Below are 26,086 nucleotides of genomic sequence, written 5' to 3'. Positions count from 1 at the left end.
GGCATTCATTTCTGCACAACTCTCTTAAGATCTGATCACAGCAATTTGCTTATTGCAACACCTTTCCTTTCTGTTTCAGTTATTCTGCTGCAGATTTGCTGTTGTGTGGAGGACAGATGGCCTCATGTAAAATACTTTTGTATACAGTTTATGGTTGACAGGTTCTATGGCTGCAGAACAAGGCCAAATCCTCAACCTTCCACCACCATGCTTAATAGTTGGTATGAGGTTGTTCCAGAGGTCTTGTGCTTTGTTTAGGTGCAACTTAGCAAACTGATGGTATGTCTTTAGAGAGGAAAGGCATCTTTTCATCTTGTTTGTCTTTTTTAAAAATATACCATTTTAGCAGACAAAAAACAAAGGAAACTAAAAGTTTCTCTTTGAACACTAGTGATATTTGAAACTTAATTTGAAGGTGCTAATCATATTGTTAACATGCACTAGCTATGCCCTACAATCTATGTGGTGGATCAAATGTTCAATAAAGGATAGTAAGATGTGATATATAGTGGATTAGAAGCAGAAAATTGCAGAAAATGAAAATGCTATTCAACGTACAATACAGAAAAAAATTTTACTTTGTGTTTTAAGTTTTGATATAGCTTTTCAGTTAGCACCACTTTCTCAAAAGAACCAACAACTACACACTGTTGAAAAACTGTCACTTCTTCCTGTCTCTAATTCCCTGCACCTGTGCCCTTTGTGCCTTCCTTAATTAGGTCTCAGCTAGTCAATATTAGACACATCAAAACTGGCAATAATACAGGTCTTTTGGGCGACACTGTTGAAAAGAATGTGTTCTTAATGACTACCTGATTAAATAGAGTTAAGACTGACTCACTGCACCATCATGTGATATAAGCATTATGTGAAGGTGCAGCCTGACCCTAGTTCAGCCTCAGTTGGTTAACGCAATACACAGACCTTCTGGACTCAGCAGTTTTTTGAGAAGTAATTTTGAAAAGTTTTAAACTGAGTGTTTTTACGTATATTACTTGTGTAAGTTTCTGTAACATGAGTTTCATGAATTTTAGCCTGTGTGTATGTTTTTTTTTTTTAAAGAATGAGTCCCAATGTTTGTAACACATAATACAAATAAGAAGAGGAGGAAGAAGACTTGAATAAGTATTTTGTTTTGAAAGAATATCCCGGAAGTTGCTATGTCTCGTACCCGTTAGCGTTCCCTTAAGTATGACAGAGGGCGGCGTAAGAGCAGATTTCAGACCGGTTTATCGCCGACGCTGAGGAGGACGCCGAGGTAGAGAGCCTCTTATATTTGTTTGAAAAAAGTTGAAATCGGGATTGTCACGTTAAACAGACTTGACAGTAAACTCAGCAGTCGAGCAGGTAAATATTAATGTCAATCTCGGGTTGCCATTTAGCTGTTAGTTGTCGCTGGCTAAAGCTAACTAACGTCGTTAGCTTACACACAGTTGCTAACGCTACCGTAGACATTTCACCAACTTCGTGTCTTAAAAAAAAGCTTAACACCGATAATAATTCTGCTCTTATTTCAGTTACAACGCCAAAGTCCGGAGTTAAGACATTTCATTCAACTTTAATCTGCCAGTTTATGTAGGTCAGGTGTAGTGGGGAGACAAGAAGACTTCTAACCGACGGGACAGCGAAGCGGCCCGGTTCGACTTCACCGAACGAAGCCGGGGAGAAGATATCACGAACGGCGGAGCTTGGCTGATGCGTGCGGGGCCAGCGGAACCACACTGAACATTTTAATCTACGAGGATTATTGATCATAAAGTGCCGGTTCATCCGGACAGACACCCCCATGAATGGAAATCGGAACAACAGGTGGGATCCCGGACTAACTAACCACCGTGCCTAAATGTGCTAATGTGGTGTTCAGGTGCTGCCGAGTTATTTTGAGCCCGTATGTGGTACTTCTCATACATTTAACATTACAGGTTTTTGAATTAGGAGTTTTCCTTTAATCAATTTGGTGTCATACGTTTTTGTTTGTTTTTTTTGTTTTTTTGTTTTTAAAGTGTTCAGGTTATCATACAGAAAAAAAGCTCAGTGGTGTCTGTTCCCAGAGATTACCGGTCAGTTGAGCGCCTTGCACAAGGGAGACATTTGACCTCGTGGTTTTCTACCAGTTTTTCTTAGACTGGGTTTGAACCCCAAGCATAACCAAGGAGTTGCTGTTGCCTAAGCCTGAAAAATGTTGTATTAACAAACCCTTAAAGGCAAACTTAGCCCCTTAGTATTTGCGTGTTTGCCCCCAAACCAGTCTCACGGGTTTCTTTTTTGACTGTGTAGGTTGTCAAAAGCAGGTGGTGATGCCACCAGGTGTCCTTGAAGACTGGGAGGGAGGGGGTATGTCCCATCCATCCATCCACCCACCCACACTGCTGCCATAGTTACTCAGCCTACTGAATAATGTTTAGTTAACTGCTGTCTTTGTTAATTATGAATCAGATAGGCATGGAGGGTCATAAATCAATTTACTTTTTGCCAGGGGTAGCAGTTTCTGTGTTAATGATTGTGTTGGGAAAAGTCCAGTGGTGGACTGGGAGGGACGAGGTATAGATGTTGACTGGTTCATTGAAGCTGACCCATACTTTCTCCATCCCCTTTACCCGTTTCAGATTTGGGCCTTTTTCAAGCCTGAAAAGTTTTAACAATAAACTTTTTCACTTCAGCGTGTCTGTCTGTTTTCAGACATACCGGCACTACTTTTTTCTCTTTTGCCAGGGCACCATTGTAAATACACTGCTGTGAAAAAGTATTTGTTCCCTTAATGATTTCATATTTTTTTTGGTCATGTTTTCAGGTTTGGGTGTTTCAACTCATCAAACAAATTCTGATATTAGATTAAGAGAACCCGAGTAAAGATAAATTGCAGGTTTGAAATTATTGAATTTATTAAAGTAAAACCATCCATTACCACAGAGTAATGGGCTGTGCCACCCTTGGCAGTGAGAACTGCAATCATGTATTTTCCATAACTGGCAATGACTCTTTCAAAATTTGACTCATTCTTCTTTACGGGGTTGTCTTAACTCATGATTGCAGGGCTTCTAAGAATGAATGCCTGTTTTTAAGTTCATGCCAGTGCATGTCGATCAGATTTAAGCACGAACTCTGACTTTAAGGTCACTCCAAAACCTTCATGTTTGTGGTTGGTGTTTGTTTTTGGTTTTTTTGTAGAGTCTTTCAGTGTTGGATTTGCTGGTGTACTTTGCACATTCTCCTTCAGCATTTTGTTAGAGCAGAATTAATGGATTCAGAATTCAATTATGGCAAGTCATCAAAGTCCTGAAGTAGCAATGGTAGTAAAGGGTGGTAAATGTAAGACGAGCTCAGCAGTGGTTCTTTTCTTAGAACTCTCCCATGGATGCCATTTTTGCCCAGTATTTTGTTGTTGGTTGTTGTGGTTGGTGGTTGTTTTTGTTGTTCTGGAATCTGTGACCTCCTGGGTGAGTCATTGATGTGCTCTTAAAACAGAGAAAACCTGGAACCATTGTGAACCTATTTGCAGTTAATGGAGTGGTTCACTGGAGTCTCAAAGACTGATAAATGTCATTGACTTTATACAGCACCTTAAGCTGTAAGCGGCACAACCCCAGCTCAGCTTCAGTTTATAATTTTTCTATTTATTTATTAATTTTTGTAATGCAGTACACAGATATTTTGGAAGTGAAGTTATTGTGGTTCTCTCATATCCTGTTTAGACTTCATTCTGGAAAGTTTGTTTTTTTTTTTTGTTTTGTTTTTTAATAAGTTAAACACAGGAAGTATCTGTTTATTTCCTTCAGTAAGCAAGGCTCTGTAATACAATGCAAATTTTATTATACCCAGGATCTTTGTTTTGACTTTGCTTAACCAAACATAAGCAGTCAAGATAAATGATCACACAAAGGTGAATATCAACTGCATGACTGACTGCATGCATGCACGTCTTTATAGGTTGCGTATCCCAAATCCTTCACTCTGCATAGGCTATGCTATGCAAACAGAAGCATGGCAACATGAAATTCACTTTAGTCTGAAAAAGTGCTACTATATTGGTCTAATTGAAGTGTATTTTAAGAAAAAATGGCAAGATCTTTTGTCAACAGATTTGAGTGTCGCAGCTCCATTTTTAAGACAGAATTATTCATATGGCATTGAATTTCTGTTTAAAAGTTTGCAATACTGTTAAGTCCTAGTCTTTCATCTGCTTCTCTTGGGAGTGTGTATATTAAGGGTTTTAGAATAATAAAATTTTAATTGTTTGCAGCTAGAATGAAAATCACAGAATAATGTTGCTTCAGAGAATGTATTTCTTACCAAGGCTCATCAGGAAAATGACAAACTTTAGATGCTCTATAAAGAAATGTTTGACTCCCTTGCATTCCCTCAGAAGAGGTCTTAATGGTGATGCTACTTTTCATAGAATTGATTGGCCAGTAGTTGGTAATTTGTCACGCACTGATCTCTAATCTTTAACATAATCTGCTCTGGTGCAGGGTTATATTTGCAGAGCTGGTAACCATGCCAATGTATTTGTAACAATAAAAACTGAGGCTGAAGTTATCCTGCGGTAATCCTGCTTTCAGTTTTCCCCTCATTAGAGCTGTGATGTTGAGTGTGATGGTAATAAGATGTTTGAACAATTCATACCTATTTATTAACTTGAGAATGAGACATTAAAAAGAGTTCATCTTCAGATTTTATTTTTTCTGCACGTGAGGATTGACTCAGCTTTGCCTATTAAATTCTACTTGATGATCATACTTTGCCTGCTTAATTAAGCAGATTATATTCACACCACAACTATTTAAACACTTGTGTCCTATAAAGTTAAGGAGATTAAACCAACACTTGCTTTATTATTCCAGGATGCACTTTAAAACTTTTAGCTTCCAGTGTTGGTGCTGTGGTGGCTGTACAGTATCTCATCAGTGGAGTTCTTTTAAAATATGTGGGTTAACTACAGCCATGTGTGGGTGGCTGCTGGTTGTGTGGTGCATTTGTACATTGAAGCAGCCTGATAAGTGGTTATTAATCTCTCCATTGTTGCTCAGGCTAAAGTGAGCCTTTGTCTTTTTGGGACATTACTGGTGCAGTAGCTGCTGCCTGTACTCTGGAAGTGCCAGTAATGGACATTTCAGTTCAACACTTGAAATCAACTCCAGATCTCTTATTTGCCTTAATTTTTCATAAGAATGCAAGGGAACAAAACAAAACTTGTCAGTCAATTGTCTAGTTACTTTCAAGTTTCTGAAAATGAGGGACTGTATTAAGATAATTAAATCCTAAAGATGCTTTTATTAAACCCCTTGAATTAAAGCTGTACATTAATGATATGTTGTAAGTTTATACCATCACAGTGCGCTTCAAAATCAAAGGGGCAACAATTACAAAGATTGTGACATTGTCCAAATACTCATGGAGCTAAATGTCAGCACTTCGGTTACAAAATCCATACTCCGAAGCTTGTTGGGCTGAAAGTTTCTGGGTAATTCCTAACTCAGGATGGAGCTTTTTGGAGAGGCGACTGCATGTAAGAACTTATTAGTCCAATAAACTACATATAAAAACCATGGAAAGTGATAGAAGAGTCCGATATCTGAATAGAAGTCTAATTATAATTATTATTTTTAGTTTTTGCCTTTAGCTGAACTAGAATTTCAGTTGATTAAACCAGACTGGTGGGGGGGGAGATCTTAAAATATTTCGTAATTGTGATTTTCTTTAGTCAAAGACGAAAAACCTCTTTGATAGATGCTGGAAATTTATTTGAAAGCAGGAAAAACCCGGGTCATATACTCACACTGAAGACGAAAAGAAATTGCATTCATTTTTTTTTTTTTTAAAACGGCACACATTTAAATTCACACCCCCTTGTTTTTTTTGGGGGGGGGTTTGGTTATTTTTTTGTTTTTAATTTTTCACATCTAGTTTCGGTTAAGTGTAGTAATCCTTATCCTTGTGTTGAATAGACATATACCCAACTAGTGTTTTTATAAAAGCTTAAATAGAATACATGATTTTGACATTTTTGATCTTTTATTTTGCTATACTGATGGCTCTTAAATAGATAATGGGCACCCTGTTACCTGCCTGAGCTATCATATCTCTCAGGAAGAACCTTTTTTTTTTCTCCTTCTTCATTGCAGCTCAGGGATAAATAAGGTAAATCCATGTTGGCCTGCTCTTCCCTCCTCCTGTCGGCACGGTTGTAGTTACCATGGAGAATTATGGCAGCATGGGTGCCGTCACCATGGGAATGGCACAAGGGAATAAAACAACCTGGGGTAACCATCATGCAGAAAGTGTATTGTTTTAGTCAATAATGCCTCCTTATCACACATTCAGATCCAGATGAGAGTTCAGAACCTGAAACAGTTTAACTTTTTCAACCCCCAGTTTCTCAGTTGCACTGATTTCATAGCCATAGTCCTCACTTCATCACTGTTGTAGAATTTCTTTTCTCTGATTCACACTTTCATTTCAGCAGCAACCAAGTGCTCAAAGTCTTGGTGCCTTTACAGCTTCAGCTGTGTATGTATGCGCAAACATTGTCTTGCGGATCCTCTGAGTCACTTTCGTGGAAATTGTGTGGTTGTGTGATGTCATTTTCATTTTCTTTTTTCTTTCAATGTGTATTTTCCAGTTTGGTATTTTATGAAAATTGATGTCAAATAAGCGTGGTGTGTCACTCGCCGCCTTCTCCTGTCTGGCAAAGGCCATGTCAGTCAGAAATCTGTGACCGCCAAGCTGGTCTTTATTTTAAAATGTCACCCAACTCTGTAACCTTTCCTACGGCCATTATCAGATTGATGTGGGAATCGCAGTGTTCGTCTGTGTCTTTCAGTTTTGTCGGTTTAAAATGAGGCAATGCTTAACATCCCTGACCATCAGAACCGGCTTACACTGTCTGCACTTTTCCTCCTTATTAACCACTTCCTTCCTTCAGTTTGCCTTTCTCTCTGTAAGGGTGCTCTACACTCGGTGGTACTGTGGTGCAGTGGTTGGCACTGTTGCCTCATAGCAAGAAGGAAGGTTGTTTTGAACCTCCTGGTAGGTGGGGGCCTTTCCTCCCCCTCGGTGTACTCCAGCATCCTCCCACAGTCTAAAGACATGCACATCTGGGTAATCGGTGATTCCACACTAGCCGTAGGTGTGAATGCAACATAGATTATGTGCTTTCGTACAAAGAATAAGTGCTGTATGAATTTACCGTACACTGAATACATTTGTGTATAAGAGCAAAAATTGAGAAGTGAGATTAGATTTACAGTAAATACTAGTCGGTAAAAGCTAAAACTCTGCTGTTGTTTAACATGTCCATAAAACTGTTTCCATTCCTTTGAGCTTTTTCTGCTGAAAATATAATTAACAAAATAAACAAATATAGATAAATGTAGACTAAAGTAATCCTGCAGCTTGGGAGTGACTTGGGGGTTACTGCAAAGGAAGGGTGTGTCTCTTTTGGACAGACACCGCTGTCAAATTGAAATAGCATCTTGATGGTTTTATTTCAGATGTCTTGTAATGATTCATTGTATTAACTGCCCATGGTTGTGGCCTCTTGGCTACTTTAATTTTGGAATAAAACAATAATTATAATTTTATTGTCACTGCTTTAGGAGCCGTTGAAGCCCAAGCGCTGTTCACATTGCCACGGCGACCGGGCTATGGCACCCTTGGAAAATCCATCAAGCTTCTGGCCAACTGTTTTCAGGTGGAAATCCCCAAGATTGATGTCTACCTGTATGAGGTGGACATTAAGCCTGATAAATGCCCGCGGCGGGTCAATAGGTAAGGGAAAATCCCCAAACTTATTTGGTAATTTGGCTCATATTTAACATTACTGTCTGTGTAGATTTTTACAGAAGAACTAACAGGACATTATTTACTTTTCCTTTGCATTTTACACCTACACTTTTATGCATACATTAATAGTGACGCTGCAGTGTGATCATTTGCAGGGAGGTAGTGGACTCCATGGTGCAGCATTTTAAGGTGACCATCTTTGGTGACCGGCTGCCAGTTTATGATGGGAAGAAGAGCCTCTACACTGTGAGCCCACTTCCTGTGGCCACTGGTGGGGTAAGAAACTAGATCCTCTGTGTGGTGTTGGTTTGTTTAGGTTGCACCTGTCAGCAGCTTCTTATCTATGATATTGATTTCTAGTGCCCGAGAGTTGAACTTGTCAGTACGCATTTGTATGTCTAAAACTCACCTGCTCAGGTGGTTCTTATTTTTGGTAACCAGAGTTTTAGTTCAGTTTTCACTTTTATTGATGTGAGCTTGAGTCTTTTATTTATTAATTAATGTAGGCATTATCAGAAGCAAAATGTAACAAATTGGAATTACAGAAATTGGAATGCAAATAAATTGTACTCCCAGCATCAAAGTAGGCAGTGTACACAAATGTGACCACTTTGATGAAAGGGTTAAATTTGAGCTAGTTTTAAATACACAAGTTTAGGTTTAGTTAACTCCAGCAACCTTTTACCCTGGACATGGGATTATATCAAAGTATAAAGCTGTTTAACAGTTTAGAAATAAATTCCCCTCTTCATTTCTAATCTTGTTCACCTCCACTCAAGTCTTGGTCCCTCCCACCAAAGAGATGTGCAGAGAAAGCACGGAAAAGAAGTCAAATTGAAACTTGCTTGCATAAAGCGATGTCAGTTAAATATGACGCCTGACTCAGATGTTATCTGATTGGTTTTAGCCTGCTATTGGATTTAATGTTGTCGAATAAGCACATCATGTTCACTTTTATGCTTAGGCCCACTTTTGATGAAATTCATAAAGTGCTCCAATGTGACATGATTGTACAGATAGTTTTTATTCACACACACAAATTAAGGGCAAAAAGTTTGATCATCATAAATAAGTCATATTTTGTAGAGTCCTAGAAGTTTTTGTCTTTTAATTGAGAAATGAGAACTCAACACTTGGTACCACTGATTAAGTATAACCCCTGTATCATTTTTTTTTTCTCTTTTCTTAAACAGGTTGATCTGGATGTCACCCTGCCAGGTGAAGGTGGGAAGGACCGACCTTTTAAAGTCTCAATTAAATTTGTGTCATTAGTCAGCTGGCACATGCTACATGAAGTCTTGACAGGACGCGGAGCACCAGGGCCAATGGACCTGGATAAACCTGTGAGCACTAACCCTGTTCATGCTGTGGATGTTGTCCTTCGGCATCTGCCCTCCATGAAGTGAGTTTCTTGTCTTGCACATGTGTGAAGGTTTGTTTTGCTGATAAACACCTTTCTAAACTGAACAACTAGAAAATTATATGAAACATTTGTTCGAATTATTTAATGTTATTTCAAAATAACTGGCATTGATGTCTACTGTTTAGCAAGTGTCTTCAATTGGAAACATTCAATTGGAAACTTCCTGGATATTAAGTTGAAGCCTTTGTCTGAATTGTTCTATTTAATTTCTGAAGGATGATCTGGTTTAAAAATCCAGCAGATTATCTCTAAACTATTCTGCAGTTTACATATATAAGGTTATAGCATCATAAATTGCTCAATCCATCATGCTGTCCTCGCCATCTTTGGTTAATTCCACCAAAGCACTTGAGCAAATGAAATGCTAAATTACATTCTGAATACAATAAGAATAAGTACACTTACCAAGCTCTTATGAAAACAAGTAGATTTACCTGCAACCTCACAGCTGAAACTGCTGCGAAGCTCAGCTGTGTACTCATGTCCTAACAATGTACTTTTTTCCCATTGACCTTGCTGATTGTAGGGCTGCACGATTTTGCATAAAATGAGAATCATGATTTTTTTTTTTTGGCTTAGAATTGAGATCACGATTCTCTCGATTCTCTTTTCCAGTATAAATATTTATTGCACTTATTAACTGCACATCAACTTCGTAACAGTTGAGACTGAACATAAAAACAATAAATAAACATAAAAACAACAAATGTCTCACGTTTTGTTGTTGCCGCAAAATGTTGTACTGCTTGAAATTCCGTCTCCACCGTTGCTCGACACTGCGTGTATAGAGCAGGTAGTGCAACAATAGAAAAATAGTTGCGGGACGGCACTGTGTAGCGTTTGTCTAGGGTGTTGATCATTTTCCTAAATCCCTCGTTTTGCACATTGTTGATGGGAGCCATATCTTTGGTCAGGTGATAAGTGATGGCCTCCGTAATTTCTTTGTGCCTGCGGGAGTTCGACGGGGGAAGCGCTGTATAAGGTTCCCGTTATTGATGTTTGGGTGGTTGACCGGGACGGATTTTCTCCTGTCACTTTCTCGTCATCCCTGACGTGTTCTCCGTCGTTTTTTCCCTGCTAATTTTAGCATCACACGTCACAAGGAAGAGTGAGCGCTTGTTTTCATGCAGATTACGTCCTGGGTCAAAATGCGGTGTCGTCGTCTTTTTTTTTTTTTTTTTTTCTTTTTTTTTTTTTTTAAATCGTTGTCATTTGGAAATGAGATCACACATAAGTATGAATCAAGATCGCGATCTTCTAACGATTAATCGTGCAGCCCTAGCTGATTGGCTCTTAGGGCTGTTCATTTGCCATCTTATTGCATAATTTAATCATAGATTTCGTTCATTTGTCCCATTTCTGTCAGAATGTCTTTGCTTCTTGTTTGCCATTACTCTGTTGCATTTTACATTTAAGTGATTAAAAACTGTAAAGGCTAAATAATGTAATCTGAATTAAACATGTGAGTAGTGTCTTTGTTAGTTAATTCTCAAGTCAGGAAATATGATCCAAAGATGCTCGCATCCTGGAGATATACAGCTCCCTTAATTTATTATGCAGCATTTCAACCGCAACTCTGTTGTGGTTGAAATGCTGCATTTCATGTATTGCATTTCATCTACAATACCTCAGGTAGATGTATTTTTAGATTAGTAGATGACCCCACTGGGATTTGAATTTGACATGCAGAGATGGATTAAAAGCATCTTTTTATGTAATCTACCTTGGGATGTGTCATTTGGTGAATCCATTAACCAAAATAACTTTCAGTAACATGAACACAAACCCTCTGAGCCTCCTGTGGTTTGAGACATGAAACTCATGGCTTGTTTTGCTGTACCCAGTGAACTCCACAGGGAATGTCGCTTCCTATCACAGTAAGTGTAATTTCTGTTCCCTGCTTACCTCTGCGTGTCCTCTACATCGTCACCAGGTACACCCCTGTTGGAAGATCCTTCTTCTCCTCCCCAAAGGACTATGACCATCCACTAGGTGGAGGAAGAGAAGTTTGGTTCGGCTTCCATCAGTCAGTACGGCCAGCCATGTGGAAGATGATGCTAAATATTGATGGTAAGGATGGTGAAAGCAGGAACATTTAAAAGGAATGCATGTAGTGAATACGCATATGCTTTCTTGCCCAGATTAGGATGACATGATTGTTACTGTGTGTGCACTAAACTTAACTACTACTAGTTAATCTGTACAAAAGTAAAGGTCTTAAAATTTTTACAAGTTTTACCATTTTTCTCTTTTCTGAGTTTTTTCAGCTGTCTTCTTTTTAGTCACACAGACTTGGAGACAGATTAGCAGGTTGGGGAATGGCTGCCAACCAGTTACTCAAAGAAAATATGATTCCTGATTGGTTGTGAGTGGGCGCTAAATGGTGCAGGCAGTCATTAGATGAAACTAGTTGCTTTATGATTACTTTGGTCACCAGCAGATTGCTGCGGTTGCCCATAGTTTGCGTGGAGGATGCAATTTATGGACCAACGCGTTTGGAAGTTTCACTGCAGTGCAGTAGTGGAACCTCATAATGTGACAGAGGCTAAGAATGTTTGCCTTCAGAGTAAAAGTTGCATCTTATTGCTGAATTATTTCAAAAGGTATGTCTATTGCTTTGATGACAAATGTTCTGTTTTCAGTTTCCGTCACACTTTCAGGAATTTATCACAGTGTGGGTAGTTCGTGAGTGTTGGCAAGCAAATTGGTGTCTTCATGCATTCGGTGGGCAACCAGAGCAATCTGCTAGCAACCAAAGCCATCACAAGAAGGTTTTTGCTGCTGTACTCTCTCTGCAAATGATTTCGGAGACTGCCAGCAACCACTCGCCAGTCAGGGAATTAATTCTGCCTTCCCCTTAGTCACCTATCCATAACCAGTCAGTGATCCCTGCCACGTTGAAAGGCCACACTGACTGGTCCCTAGACCTGTTTGACTTATAAGCAGGTTTGCAAATTCCTGTAAACTTCAGTTTGATTTTAATTCTTCTAGTTGAATTCTTCATGTTAATTGGTAAGCTTTGGATGTTTTGTGTTACATTTCATTACATTTGGAAAGGTCTTCTGAGTGTATGCACATTAACTTACGTATTATAATTCTTTTTTTGGCACGATAGTAAAAGCACAAAACTGTAACTTTTAATGTCATTAGGAAATTTTGGGAAAAGCAGACATTTCAGTATTTGTTACTGTTTTGTCACAACAAAATCCAGAATGTGCTACAGCTCTTGGTGTCCAGCTGTTTAATGACTTATAATCAAATTCAGATTTCCCTTTTTGTCTTAATCAAAGCCTCTAAACCAATTCGGCATGTCTTGGCTGTCTACATAAGGCTTCACCATTCTTATATTGATCTGATTTGTTGTTGTGGCACTGGTCAAAGTTGCAACAATTAGATTTTCCCAAAAGTAACTTTTGGTTATGTGACTGAAAATGAATCTTTCTGGCCTACCATTTTGACTGTCCTAACTCATCTTGTGTTTTCTCAGTGTCAGCCACAGCTTTCTACAAAGCCCAGCCAGTCATTCAGTTCATGTGTGAGGTTCTGGACATTCACAACATTGACGAGCAGCCACGCCCTCTCACAGACTCCCACAGGGTCAAGTTCACCAAAGAGATCAAAGGTACATCACAGAGGAGTGACAGCCTCTGCTTGTTTTTTATCACAGTGTCACAGTAATAACATTTTGTTTATTGCTGCAGATAATTTAAGATCGTGTATGTAATTGAGGTATCAGTAGTTCCACTGTTGGGGGGGAGCTAACTGCTTATCATTTAAATCTTTACAGGTCTTAAAGTGGAAGTGACACACTGTGGAACCATGCGTAGGAAGTACAGAGTCTGCAATGTAACACGGCGCCCTGCCAGCCTCCAGACGTACGTTTCCATATTGCTCCCCCAGTAGATGTTAACTCGCACTCAAAGCTGTTGCTGGCTTACAATAACACATTCTTGTTACTTTCAAATCCTCAGATTTCCATTGCAGCTTGAGAACGGTCAAACAGTTGAGCGCACAGTGGCTCAGTACTTCAGAGAGAAGTACAATCTGCAGCTGAAATATCCCCACCTGCCTTGTCTGCAGGTGGGACAGGAACAGAAACACACCTACTTGCCTCTAGAGGTAAGAACTAATGTTGATCGTAGGAGTTTGCCCTAAAACCCTAAAAGAACAGTCTCTGGATTTTAAATCATTAGAGGTTACTTGCTACTGGGATTGAGAACAATGTGCATTTCTCGCTCTACAAAAGACAGTCGACACACGTTGATTCCTGAGGTCTAAATGAATTTTGTGACATGAATTCTTGGGACTGCGAGGTTTAAACCTGGCAGGGCCCTTCTATGGAGTTTCCATGAAGTTGGCATCTAAGAATGTTAGGTTAATGCTGCCTATGTTGGATGACGACCCTATGAACACAGATTGTTAATCTCAAGTTTCACTTCCTGGTTAAATAAAGGTTTTAGAAAATGAGCTTTTTTTCGCATCTAGGGTCATAGGGTCGACTGTTTGGCCAGTAAGCTCACAATGATTGTGTTGGATTCATAACAAGAAACGCACTACATTAATGGGGTTTTTTTTGTTTTGTTTTTGTTTGTTTTTAAATGGCACTGACACATTATTTTTAACACTCAGAGCAGCGCACTACCAGTGAAACACTGCCATGTCCTCATCTGGCCTACTTGTTTTTGATTTATTGAACCTGGGCTCAGTTTGCATGTTACTACTCAATAGGTAGGTCATATTAAAAAAAATTAACCTACCTCATCTTGGGTAGCCTACCTTCATGTTTAACGTTTCAAGCCTTTAGTATTATAATACCAGAATCCTTGAATAAGTTTGGTCTATGACACTATGTGGCTCAAGCCACAGCTTCAACAAGCTCCACTGTCTCCTTTGAGAAGGATGGATGGTGTTAAGCAGCATTGGGCCTTCTCTTTTGTGTAAACTACCCTGGTTTGAGAACGGTTTCTTGATGATTAAGATCATACAGGAAAACTCAAAACTTGTAATAAGTCAGGACACTATCATTTTAACTGAAAGAATTTCCCAAATACAGGATTAATTAGGAGGGTTTGTTTTTTTTTGTTGGTTTTTTTTGTTTGTTTGTTTGTTTGTTTTGGGGGGGGGGTTGTGTTTTTTGTTTTTTTTTGTTGTTCTTACCATTATATCCATCTTGTGATGCTGTTTGTTTTCTCCAACTAATGGAAGTTTAGAAAGGGGTTCTTTTGAGTAGGTAGTTGGCTTGTTAAATACATGAAAATGTAAAATATAGCTTTACAAGTTGATTAAAATTTCACAGAAAAGATATAAATGTGAGATATGTAACTCCACTGCAGTCGGTCTACTGTAGTTTCCATTTTGTCAGTGACTCATTTGGGTTCAATACCTTCCTGAGAAATGCAGCTGATTAACCGCTTCCACACTTTTGTTTTTACTTTCAGGTGTGCAACATTGTAGCAGGACAGCGCTGTATTAAAAAGCTAACAGACAACCAAACATCAACCATGATCAAAGCCACAGCCCGCTCTGCACCAGACAGACAAGAGGAGATTAGCAGGCTGGTGAGTGTCCTGTAGGCCAAAAGTAATGCAGCATGGGAGATTTAGTTTTTTGGTGTCTTTGAATAAATAGACTTTTGTCCCCTTCTTAGGTGCGGAGTGCAAACTATGACGCCGACCCGTTTGTCCAGGAGTTTCAGTTCCGTGTGCGAGATGAGATGGCTCAGGTGACGGGTCGAGTCCTGCCAGCCCCCATGCTGCAGTATGGTGGCAGGGTGAGCTCTGAACCCTTTATGGTACCTTCCCCTTTAAATCACGCTTCATACGCATGTGTGTGTCCTTCTACATGTCTCTGTGTGTGTTGCAGACAACAGGATTTCCTCCACTTAGCCACAGGAAGAGTTTTTGGGGGTTTTTTGGGTTTGTTTTTTTTTTTTTTTTTTTTTTCCAGTTTTATTGATACAGCGTTAAACCATAACAGTCGCCTCAAGGTGATTTATATTATTAAAAAACTCCAACAATTAAATGAGCCCCTATGAGCAAGAGCTTTAGTGACAGTAGGAATGAAAAACTCAAATTTAACAGGAACAAAACTTCAGAGGAACCAGGCTTAGGGAGGGGCGACTTGCTGATTCGACCGGTTTGGGGTGAGGGGAGGAAGACGGGACAAAAGACATCCTGTGGAAGAGAGACAGAGATTAATAAGAACCAATGATTAAATGCAGAGAGGTGTATTAACACATTGTGAGTTGGGAAAAGGATGACTGAATAAGAAATACTCAATGGACCATGGGAATCCCCCAGCAGCCTACACCTATTGCAGCATAACTGAGGATTCAGGGTCACCTGATCCAGCCCTAACTATATGTTTTATCAAAAAAAAGTTAAATCTAATCTTAAAAGTAGAGTGTGTCTGTCTCCTGAATTCAAACTGGATGCTGCTTTCGTAGAAGAGGGGCCTGAAATCTGAGGGGGAGAAACAACCTACACAACCAAAACAGTATGGTCTTATGGCGTGTTTGCAACAAACTAGAAGCACAGTTTTCCATCAGCGCAGTTGCAGAAAGTATGTGTAATGAGGCAAATTTGCACCAGGAAATATCAGCAGAGATGAGGTTCAGCCAAAAAAAGTCCTTGCCGTTGCTTTGAGAAAACCAAGTGGCATCCTGGGATCGTCCTGATTCCACTGACAATCACAAATGGGGTACAATCTTTGTGGCACCTGTTAGCCTCTGCTTCACCTGGTTTCCTTTTGCTGCACTTGGGATCAGCTGTTTGAACCCTATCTATGCAGAGTCCAACACAGAAGCAGCAAAACCAGAAATGAAGCAAAATTGCCCCCTTTAGCACACCTTTGTGCTACTTTCAAGTTAAATAAACCTAAATTGAGGATGAAGAAAGGAGCTGACTGACAGAAAGCGTTCCCCAACATGTATTTCAGCCATGAGATTTCATATATGTGAAGGTGTTGGTGATTGTTTTTTGCAAATTGTGTATATTTTTTCATGTTAAAAAGATTTGTTCTTATGATTAAAAATGTGCAGTTATGCAACTCTCTCTCAAAGGTCAGTGTGCCGCATAGTCAGAATTATTACATGAAAAACATTTATAAAGCAGGTGAATTTCACTTCAGAACGGCTATGCCGTACCACATCATCCACAATAATACAACTCTAAATGTTTACATGATGTTAAAAAAAAAAAAAGTTATCATCCATCCTTAACAAAGCACAATACTTTCCAAAATATCCACGAAATCTGTGGCTCTTGACACCAAAATTGTGTGAACAGGAGGAGATGCTAGCAGGTGGAGATGTGCAACACAAAAGTAAATGAATTTAATTTACTAATTTCATTAAGTAAATGAATTAGCTAGTTTTCCTGTGGAGAAAACCCTGGGAGGAGAAATCATCTTTAATTTGCTTCCACTGTTCGACTACAAACTAATTCAGCTAACATTTTCTCATCTTTCTGAACATGTTTGTGATTTCTGTTTAATTACACCTTAACTCATGAATGCTGTTTAGGGAGATCATCTACACAGATAATGTTGATTTATTTTTAGTGGCTCTGTTTTGCATGTCAATCATAAAATTAATTTTTTTCCCTTTGCATGTGCATGACGAAAGAAAGAATAAAAGCAGCAAAAATATTACCGTACTAAATAATGAGCCAATCAGTCACTCAGCCGATTAAGAAAACCAGCTGAGCTCCCACTAGCTGCTTACGTTTTATGAATCCATACATTGTCATTGTCCATGTATTATATTTGTTTGTGTGACTGCCAGCCCCAGCGGATCAACCCTACACTGTCATTGCAGAACCGCACAGTGGCCACACCCAGTCACGGGGTTTGGGACATGAGAGGGAAGCAGTTTCACACTGGAGTGGAGATCAAGATGTGGGCCATCGCCTGCTTTGCCACCCAGAGGCAGTGCAGAGAAGAGATCCTCAAGTGAGCTTGGTTTGGTTATTTATTTACAAAGTGGTTAAACTGTGAAACAGCACTTAGTGGATATACATATGTTAGACTTGCTTTAGAAGTTAATTTAGTAACAATTTGTTGTAGTTTCAAAAAGTAAACTGAAACAAAGTTTCATTGGTTATTTAAGGTATTTGATTTGTTCTATGGAGGTATAAGTTAAGTACGGATTGTTAATCTTCAGAACCATACTGCTCATTAAACTTTAATTCCCCCCCCCCCTTCTTCTTTCAGGAGCTTCACTGACCAGCTGCGGAAAATCTCAAAGGATGCTGGGATGCCTATCCAAGGCCAGCCCTGTTTCTGTAAATATGCCCAGGGAGCTGACAGCGTGGAGCCCATGTTTAGACACCTGAAGAACACCTACGCTGGACTACAGCTCATCATCGTGATCCTACCTGGCAAAACACCAGTCTATGGTACAAAGATCTTTTAATTTCTAAACCAAGTGTTGTTTAACAATAATATCTTTGTGTTCTTAAAAAAAAAAAAAAAAAAAAGAGATTTTGAAGTTAAACTCTATCGAAGCAGAAAATGGCTTTATATGTCTGACATATGATTATCAAGCATGCCTGCATAGAGTAAAAGGATGACTAATATTTCTGATTACCCACAGCTGAGGTGAAGCGGGTGGGTGACACCCTCCTCGGCATGGCCACCCAATGCGTCCAGGTGAAGAACGTAGTAAAAACGTCCCCTCAGACCCTCTCTAACCTCTGCCTCAAGATCAATGTCAAACTGGGAGGCATCAACAACATTCTGGTTCCACATCAGCGGTAAGCTCACAAAACTTCAAACTGAAATTAACAGACTTTGATGGTTTTTTGTTTGGTTTTTTTTAAACACATTCTCACTGAAGTGCTTATATGCAGTGTTGGGGAGTAACGGAATACATGTACCGCCGTTACGTATTTAAAATACAAAATATGAGTAACTGTATTGCGTTTCAGGTACCGTTTAAAAAAGGTGGTATTTAGAATACAGTTTGTTGAAATAAATGGATTACACGGCGGTACTTTCCTCTTTCATATTGTGGCGGTCAGGACCATTTCGGTTTTGTTTGACAGTAGTTCCAGGCGGCAGCGTTGCGGTTGCCATCGTTACAGGGTGACGCTCTCGCTCTGCGTGTTTCCTGGGTGAGAGAGCGCCTTTTTGTTGTTGTTGTGCTAAGCTAATAGGCAGAATGCTACAGGTATCGCTCTAAAGCAGGGGTGCCCAATCCCAGTCCTTGAGATCTACTATCCTGCAGCTTTTAGATGCATCCCTACTCCAACACAGCTGAATCAAATGGTGTGATTACCTCTTCAGCATGCCATCAGGTTTGGCAAAGGCCTGATAACAAGCCATTCAGTTGATTCAGGTGTGTCAGAAGAAGGATGCGTCTAAAAGCTGCAGGACGGTAGCTCTCGAGGATTGGGATTGGGCACCCCTGCTCTAAAGAATGTAGCCTCATGGGCAGTGTAGTCCGTGCTGCAGGGAGAATGGACTGCCATACTCGTTATGTGTCTGTGAGCGCGAGGTGGGAGAAAAAGGAGAGTCAAAAAGTAGAGTTGTCATCGAGCAAAAACGGGAGCTGGAAGCATGTAAATGTAATAATAACCACTGCAGCCAAGAAGAGTGCCTGACGAGCCCAGTTGTAAGTAAGCTATTAAGACTCGACTGTACGCTGTGTTCGTGTTTTCCTCCGAAACAATAAGTTCTGTTGCAGCAGCCTTTCAAGGTCTCTCCCTCTCTCTCTCTCGCAAGAAAAGTTGACCCACACAACAAAGTAAAGCTATTTTTCGGCTACGAGCCCGACACGAACCGACCTATTAGCCAGAGGTCCCTTTACCTCCAGTAATAGTAATAAATCACACAGCAATAGTTCACGTAGTTGTAAAAATGCATGATAATATATTAAGCAATCCAAAGTATTCAGAATGCGTTACTCTCATTGAGTAACGTAACGAAATACGTTACAGAATACATTTTGGGGCATGTATTCTGTAATGGAATACATTTTAAAAGTAACCTTCCCAACATTGCTTATGACATTATGAGCTAGAAAAAGCTGTGAAATAAATGATTTACAATGTTTATTTGTTTCAAAGTTTAAAACTATGAAAACAGTTGGCGCTTTTTCTCCTCTGTTTTTCTCCTTGAGGTTTGTTTGCCAAAAATCGTTTGATCTGTGTCATTTCATGACACATTGGTTGGTAGATAATTTTTTTTTCTTTTCTCTTACTTCCAGACCCACTGTGTTTCAGCAACCTATCATCTTCCTTGGGGCTGATGTCACTCATCCTCCTGCAGGAGATGGAAAGAAGCCATCTATTGCAGCGGTGAGTCGTCTCGTCAGGAAACATCTTTTTCCTGTTCTGGTTTCTTTCGTTTAAGAAACACTTATAAATTGCAACATATTCCCTCCTTAGCTGAACTGGAGAAAATTATTCATGTATTGGTGTCATCGTGCTTGGATTACTGTAATGCCCTGATTACCGGCTTGGATAAATCTTTTTAGGCAGTACAAAAGGCTGCAGCCAGGATATTAACTCACTCTATTAAGCAAGCTCACATTATTCCTATTTTTTATTTTTAATATTGACTCTCAGTAGGATTTTGGATTTATTTTAAAATTCCTGTACTTGAATACAGAGCACTAAAGAGCATTTCACAGGCTCAGAGTGTTAGTTCCTCTTACAAGATTTAAGATTTGTGAGGTCAAGCTGCGACTACAGTCAGCTGACTGTGGGGACCTTTTAAAAAGCAATTAATCGTTGTTGTTGTTGTTAATAGTGGTTTGAGTACTTGTTCTCGGGCTCATGTTTGCAGTGATGAGTCACAAAACAGGCCGAAATGTATCGGATAAATAGAAATGTTGTTGAAGATTATTTGCACTGTTGATACTATTTAATTGGCTAGGTTAAAGTATTACTTTTGAATTTTTAACAGAAAATGATGGCAGGGTTTTGTTTTTTGTATGTTTTTTGCAATTGTCTACACTCCTATAGGTGGTAGGCAGTATGGATGCCCACCCCTGCAGGTACTGTGCTACAGTGCGGGTCCAGAGGCCTAGACAGGAGGTCATCCAGGATTTGGCCTCTATGGTGAGAGAGCTCTTAATCCAGTTCTACAAGTCGACCCGCTACAAGCCAACAAGGATCATTTTCTACAGGGATGGAGTGTCAGAGGGCCAGTTCAGACAGGTACTTTAAAAAAAAAAAAATTGTTCAAGGCTTATTGTTAGTTTTCCTTTGGGTGGAAACTCTTTCAGGCACCACATAAACACCAATTTAACTTGTACACGAAGTTGTTTATTATTTGGTAAATAACACCAAAGAAATGCTGTTTATTTGTTATACCATGAATGTTTAACTAAAATTAGTAACAGGTAATGTGCACATCAGATACGAAGAATAAGTAATTTTTCCCCACTTGTATTGTAATAAGATTTTCTAAAATCTACTTTTTGAATGTGTACTGTATTATTTTGTGTTTAGGTGCTGTATTATGAGCTGCTGGCCATCAGGGAGGCATGCATCAGTCTCGAGAAGGAATACCAGCCCGGGATAACCTACATCGTCGTGCAGAAACGCCATCACACACGCCTGTTCTGCGCAGATCGCACTGAGCGGGTGAGAAATAAACTACCACTTCTCCCAATTGTCCCATTCCTCCGAGGAGTTAATTAGTTAGTCATATTAGAAACTTTCTGTTTTTGTATAATGTGGTTAAAATCTGGAAACAATGGCCTGTAATGGTTAATGGAAAGCTGGATGGAAAAACAACCTGTAACTTTAAGTTAAAGGTACAGTGTGTAACCAGCTGATGATGTTTAGTCAAATCACTGTAAGGTGTCTGGAGGCAGGAGGGTTGCATGTTTAATCTGCTGGCAATAAGTAATTGTGATAATACTGGAAAGAAATAGGAATGTTTATGCACGTTTTTGGTTAACCCTGACTTCAGTTCGAGAGAGACAGAGAGAGAGATTTGGGATCTTTAAAAGATAAGATTAAAAGATGTAATTGGACACCAGTCAATGCATATTTGTAATAAATAAACTCAAATTATTTTCAACCAGTATATTGTTACGTTGTTTCTTCTTATAAGGTGGGACGAAGTGGAAACATTCCTGCTGGCACCACAGTGGACACAGACATCACCCACCCATACGAGTTTGACTTTTACCTCTGCAGTCACGCTGGAATCCAGGTAAGATTTTAAGGACAGACGCAAACTTTCAGGTGACTTTGCCTTAAAGTGAAGCTGAAACAATCTTGGAGCACGTCTCTCATTTGTGAAAAAAATAAATTATTTGGCTTGTGACGTGTTGATCAATCATTACTTGTTAATTACCAGAATTAATTTCCCTTTCTGCCACCTGTCAGTTAAACCTGGAATCTGCCTCTTTCACTCATGTTCATGTTTGAAGCATTTCCCTAAGAACTACACCTCTCACTCTACTGCGTAACTGAGACCTCAGCAGCTGTTGGAGAAGGGAACCCTGTTACTGTCAAACACACAGGCCTACCAGCTTCACCTAATTTTAGCCGCTCATTGTTTGCTGCCTCTCGCTGGAGCTGCTTTCTCTCCTGGGTGCGATTAACTCCGCTTTCCTCCCTCCAGGGTACCAGTCGTCCTTCTCACTACCACGTACTATGGGATGACAACTGTTTCACCGCTGACGATTTCCAGCTCCTCACTTACCAGTTGTGCCACACCTACGTCCGCTGCACACGCTCCGTGTCCATCCCAGCACCTGCCTACTATGCTCACCTTGTAGCCTTCCGCGCTCGCTACCACCTGGTCGACAAGGAGCATGACAGGTGGGGCCCGAATATTTTAATGTTTGTATTTGTGTTTTTCATGAAACCCCAGAGGACTTGAACTTCTAATGACTAATATTGCCTGTACCCTTCGAAAACAACAGTTTCATATGATCACCTTTTTGTTTCAGTCAATCCAAATTAGCATTAATATTTTGCTGTTATCTCTGTAGTAGTTTTTGTAGCTTGATGTAGGCCAATAGTATGACTTTTAATACAACAGCATATGTCGTCCAATATGGTGGTTAAACCGCATCAGTGAGGGTTAAATAATCATAGTACCATAGGTTTTCTGGGGGCTAACCATTTCAGGTATCTCTGTATACCTTTGTTATCCTTGTACTTATTTTTTTTAATAACTTTTTTTTTTTTTGTCATAGTGCGGAGGGCAGCCATGTCTCAGGGCAGAGTAACGGCAGGGACCCCCAGGCTCTGGCCAAGGCTGTTCAGATCCACCACGACACACTGAGGACCATGTACTTCGCCTAAACACCCCTCCACTTCACTCCACCTCCCAGTTACTCAGCCAGTCTTAGTGCCCAACTTCCTCCTGATCCGGAGTGACTCTGTGCTGGCGCAGCTTTGCTGAAGCCAAACAACGATGACGGCTGTGTAGGAATGTCCTAGAGGAGTCCAGCCATGTTATGTAATCTGAAACCAGCCAAGGTGCTCCGGACCTCCATCTCATTCTCCCCGTGAGCCGTGTCCTCGCCTTCTGCATTTTACAGACACTCAGTTTTTTTATTTTTATGGGATTATTTGGGGTTTTAAAGGATGGTGGAGCAGCCAGTAATCAAAAAATATATATTATTTTTGGTGCATTGGTGGTAGAATCACAGAGGACCTGACCTGCTTTGTAACCTCATGTTGAGCCTAATGTTCATGTTTGTTCTTTGGCTTTCTAGAGCCTGTCTGTGTTGTTTCTCTGAGCAAATGTGTGATCGACGTGGCAGCATGTTAGCTTTGGCAGCTTTTGTAAATGGGCGGGCTGCCTTAGTGGTTTCTCTTCTGTCTCCCTTTAAGCCAGTTCTGTGTGGTTCCTCAGTCTGTCAGCCAGACAGTAAGCAGCATAACTTTGCACTCTACCAACACAGACACTGAATGAAATCTTCATTTTTCTAAGCAGAGCCACGTACAGCCGTTTTGAGGCTTTGTCGCCTTATTGTGAGGCGAGGTGCATAAACAGAACTATATAAGATTCAAAGTCATTGCCATGAAATGGACTTTGTTCTTGTTTGTCTGACTATTTATGATTTTTCTTTTTCAACTTAAATTAAGAATAATTTACAGCAATAGTGTGTAGATGACCACAAACCTTTGGACTTTTCCCAGTTTTTACTTTTAAAGAGAGGGGAAAAAAAACTGACCGATTCAGTTGTGAAGAACTCCTTCAGTGCAATAACGTGTTAAAATGGAGAGCGCAGGTGTGTTTTCATGAGTATTTGTGTTGTTCTTAATGAGATCTGGGAAGTGACAATGAAGATGGAATCAGGAATGTGCAGTATTTGACATTCTGGTGACCGTGTAGGACTGATGCCTCAGACGTGAGGCTCGGTCGTGATGAGGTCTGATTGTGTTTGAGGAGGTTTGTGTTGTTAAAGTGCCTGATATGTTTAGAAATTGAACAATTGGTGGGATGGAAGGTCTTTTTGAAACAGTTTGGGTGCCTCAAAACAGTCGATTTGTTAACAACACACACAGCACACTGGATTGTAGATGATCCTACCGCCAGCCAAGTGTGATTGCTAATGTTTGCTGCGTTTTTTGTTTTTCTAAATCACAGATCTGAATATGAAAAATGTTTGAGGTCCTACAGACTCATCATGTTAACCAGAAAAAATAGTTTTCATGATTTTTACAGCTAATCTTTTTTTTTTTTTTTTTCTTTTTTTTCGGCACATAGATGATTTGAACAGTAATTATACTTGACCGCTCTCCTTGGTCATGATGTTTTCTAAATGGTGCTTTTGGTCTCCTGGTTCCAGACCTCTAAATGCATTTCATTTGGTTTATTTACTAAAGAAAACCTTTACATCGGCTAAAAACATCAAAAATACACTCACTGTTCACCAACCTGGTTTTCCCGATGATGAAATGATCAAACTCAAGGCAGCAGCTTTGATTCTTATTTATTTTTCTCTTTTTTTGGTAAATGTATTTAACAATCTCAAACGAGATTATAAATTTTGTGTTTGAGAAGGATTCGCTGTCCCAGCCTTTGAAATTCAGCTTTTTATTGCTGGTTTCTGTCTCATTTGTTTTCACAAACAAATTTGGATTAGTGCAGCTACAAAGGCCTTATTTTCAGTCATTTGCATGTTTAAAAAAATAAATCAGAAGTCTGTAAACTCTGAGGGCGATGCATCAAATTTCTTTTGTTGGCCCCCAAGAGTCTAAAATCTAAATATGTGTGGTTCATTATCATGTATGATGAAGAACGGTAACGTGTTTTCCTTGAAATATAATGAAATTAAATAAAAATGCACAATGCACAATGCATCAGCTGCTATTGGCCCTGCTGACTGATCTCAGCAGCTATAATCACTGATGCAGGGCCAGTATTTATCTGGTGCATCCCATCCATTTTGAGCTAGCCAGACATGAAAAATTTATGGAAAGAGCTTTATTTAAAAGAAGAAGAAATAATGACAACAAAAACCAGTATCTGACAAGTTGATATAAATTGGCCCCGAAAATCGACTAATCGTTGCAGTTTGAGTGCCAAGATGACACTTTTCTCAAAAGCAGAGTTATCTTTACGTTTTGTTTTTTCCCCCTGGAGGGTTTTTCCTCTATTTGGATTTGCAGGTGGTGATGTTGACATCTTTGTTTATTTTTCAACTTTTAGTCCGTCATTGACGTCTCTGCACTGCTGTTATTGTTGGACACCCAGCCCCACGCAGGCTGTTGCTCATCTCAAACCTTCAGTTTACTTTAACACACATGAAGCCTTCAGGTTTCATCCCTTGGACCAAACCCATGTGCCTGGTCGGGGTGAGTGCTGACGCTCTCCTTGCCACGTGTCACCAGAATCAGCTGCTATAAGAGGAGTTTTATTTAATATTTCAGCAGATAAACATAAATACTGTATATTTATACACAAAAAGCAAAAAGGATATTTTACTGCACTTAACAGAAATTCACGGGGGAGAGAAGTGCTCGTTAGGTTTCTTTATGTTTGGCCGAGGCTGTTTCTTAATGTCAGACATTACCAGCATTTCTTTTAGTTGTTTTTGTTTTGGGGGGGTTGTTTGCTTTTTACTTGAACAATAGCAAAAGTAATGGCGGGCATATTTAACGTTGTTTGCTGGTGCTCTGGTCGTCTCTGTAAGTTGACCTTTAGACAGCCTTATTACAGGAACCCCCTTCTCCACTAGTGATGCCACAGGACTTCAGATGCCTTTTTTTTTTCCCCTTTTAAAGAAAAAAAAAAACATATTTATATTTACATTTAATAATGAAATACATGTATTGCTTATTTTTCTAACAAAGTCCTATTTAAAGCAGAAGCCTAATAACTAATAACGTAGAGGTCTGCGATAACTTTCCAAATTTAGGTTTATGTATGTGATCGAGGTTTGTCTTGTCATAGAGCGATCAGATGAATCCTCAGCCCTCCGCACACTCTGTTTGTGTTATCATCTCAAAAGCTCATCTGAGAAGCTTTAGGACATTGATTTTTATTCATATACTAAACCTTTTATTTTGCATATTAATGAGAGGAGGCTTTATTTTTGGGGGGTTGTTTTCCTGTCCGTTACAGACTGTGCCTTTTTCTGATGGTGCTGGAAAAAAAATGTTCAAAGTGTGCTGAGCCCAGAGTCTACATTAATACGTATATATTAATACCTGGAAATACTGTAATGTGTGTGGATACCTCTGACATGTATGCCAAGAACACAAAAATATGCAGAATTTATCCGTTTTGAGCTGACAGGACCAAAAGGCCTGCAGGGATTGGTTTATTGAACGGGCACTCGAGCACAACCTAAAACCAAACATTTTTCAGTAATACAAATCATAACTTGGGCGAGTGGGTTGGGTAAGAAGCACTCATGACTCGTAGGTAACGAATATCTCAGTGTAGACATGATGTAGC

General features: G+C 39.6%; 1 protein-coding gene across 2 annotated transcripts; it reads left to right on the top strand.

Annotated features, from left to right (window-relative positions):
* The first annotated feature begins 1,641 nt into the window (after window positions 1–1,641).
* ago3b (argonaute RISC catalytic component 3b) lies at window positions 1,642–22,788 on the top strand. 2 transcript variants are annotated; one of them, XM_026156797.2, is made up of 19 exons: window positions 1,642–1,809; window positions 7,596–7,767; window positions 7,938–8,058; window positions 8,976–9,184; window positions 11,139–11,275; window positions 12,693–12,827; window positions 12,993–13,080; window positions 13,177–13,324; window positions 14,644–14,763; window positions 14,853–14,975; window positions 17,022–17,155; window positions 17,417–17,601; window positions 17,799–17,958; window positions 19,413–19,503; window positions 20,173–20,367; window positions 20,662–20,796; window positions 21,272–21,373; window positions 21,788–21,987; window positions 22,368–22,788. In XM_026156797.2, the coding sequence occupies exons 1-19, from the start codon at window positions 1,791–1,793 to the stop codon at window positions 22,474–22,476; spliced, it is 2,583 nt and encodes an 860-aa protein (XP_026012582.1). In that variant the 5' UTR covers window positions 1,642–1,790; the 3' UTR covers window positions 22,477–22,788. The 2 variants fall into 2 exon arrangements, with proteins under 2 accessions (XP_026012582.1, XP_026012581.1); XM_026156796.2 differs by having other exon boundaries at window positions 14,853–14,996.
* The last annotated feature ends 3,298 nt before the right edge of the window (window positions 22,789–26,086 follow it).

The sequence above is a fragment of the Astatotilapia calliptera genome, chromosome 22 (genome assembly GCF_964374335.1).
Source record: "Astatotilapia calliptera chromosome 22, fAstCal68.1, whole genome shotgun sequence".
NCBI classification, from domain to species: Eukaryota; Metazoa; Chordata; class Actinopteri; order Cichliformes; family Cichlidae; genus Astatotilapia; species Astatotilapia calliptera.
This window is presented reverse-complemented; position numbering and strand designations above follow the sequence as displayed.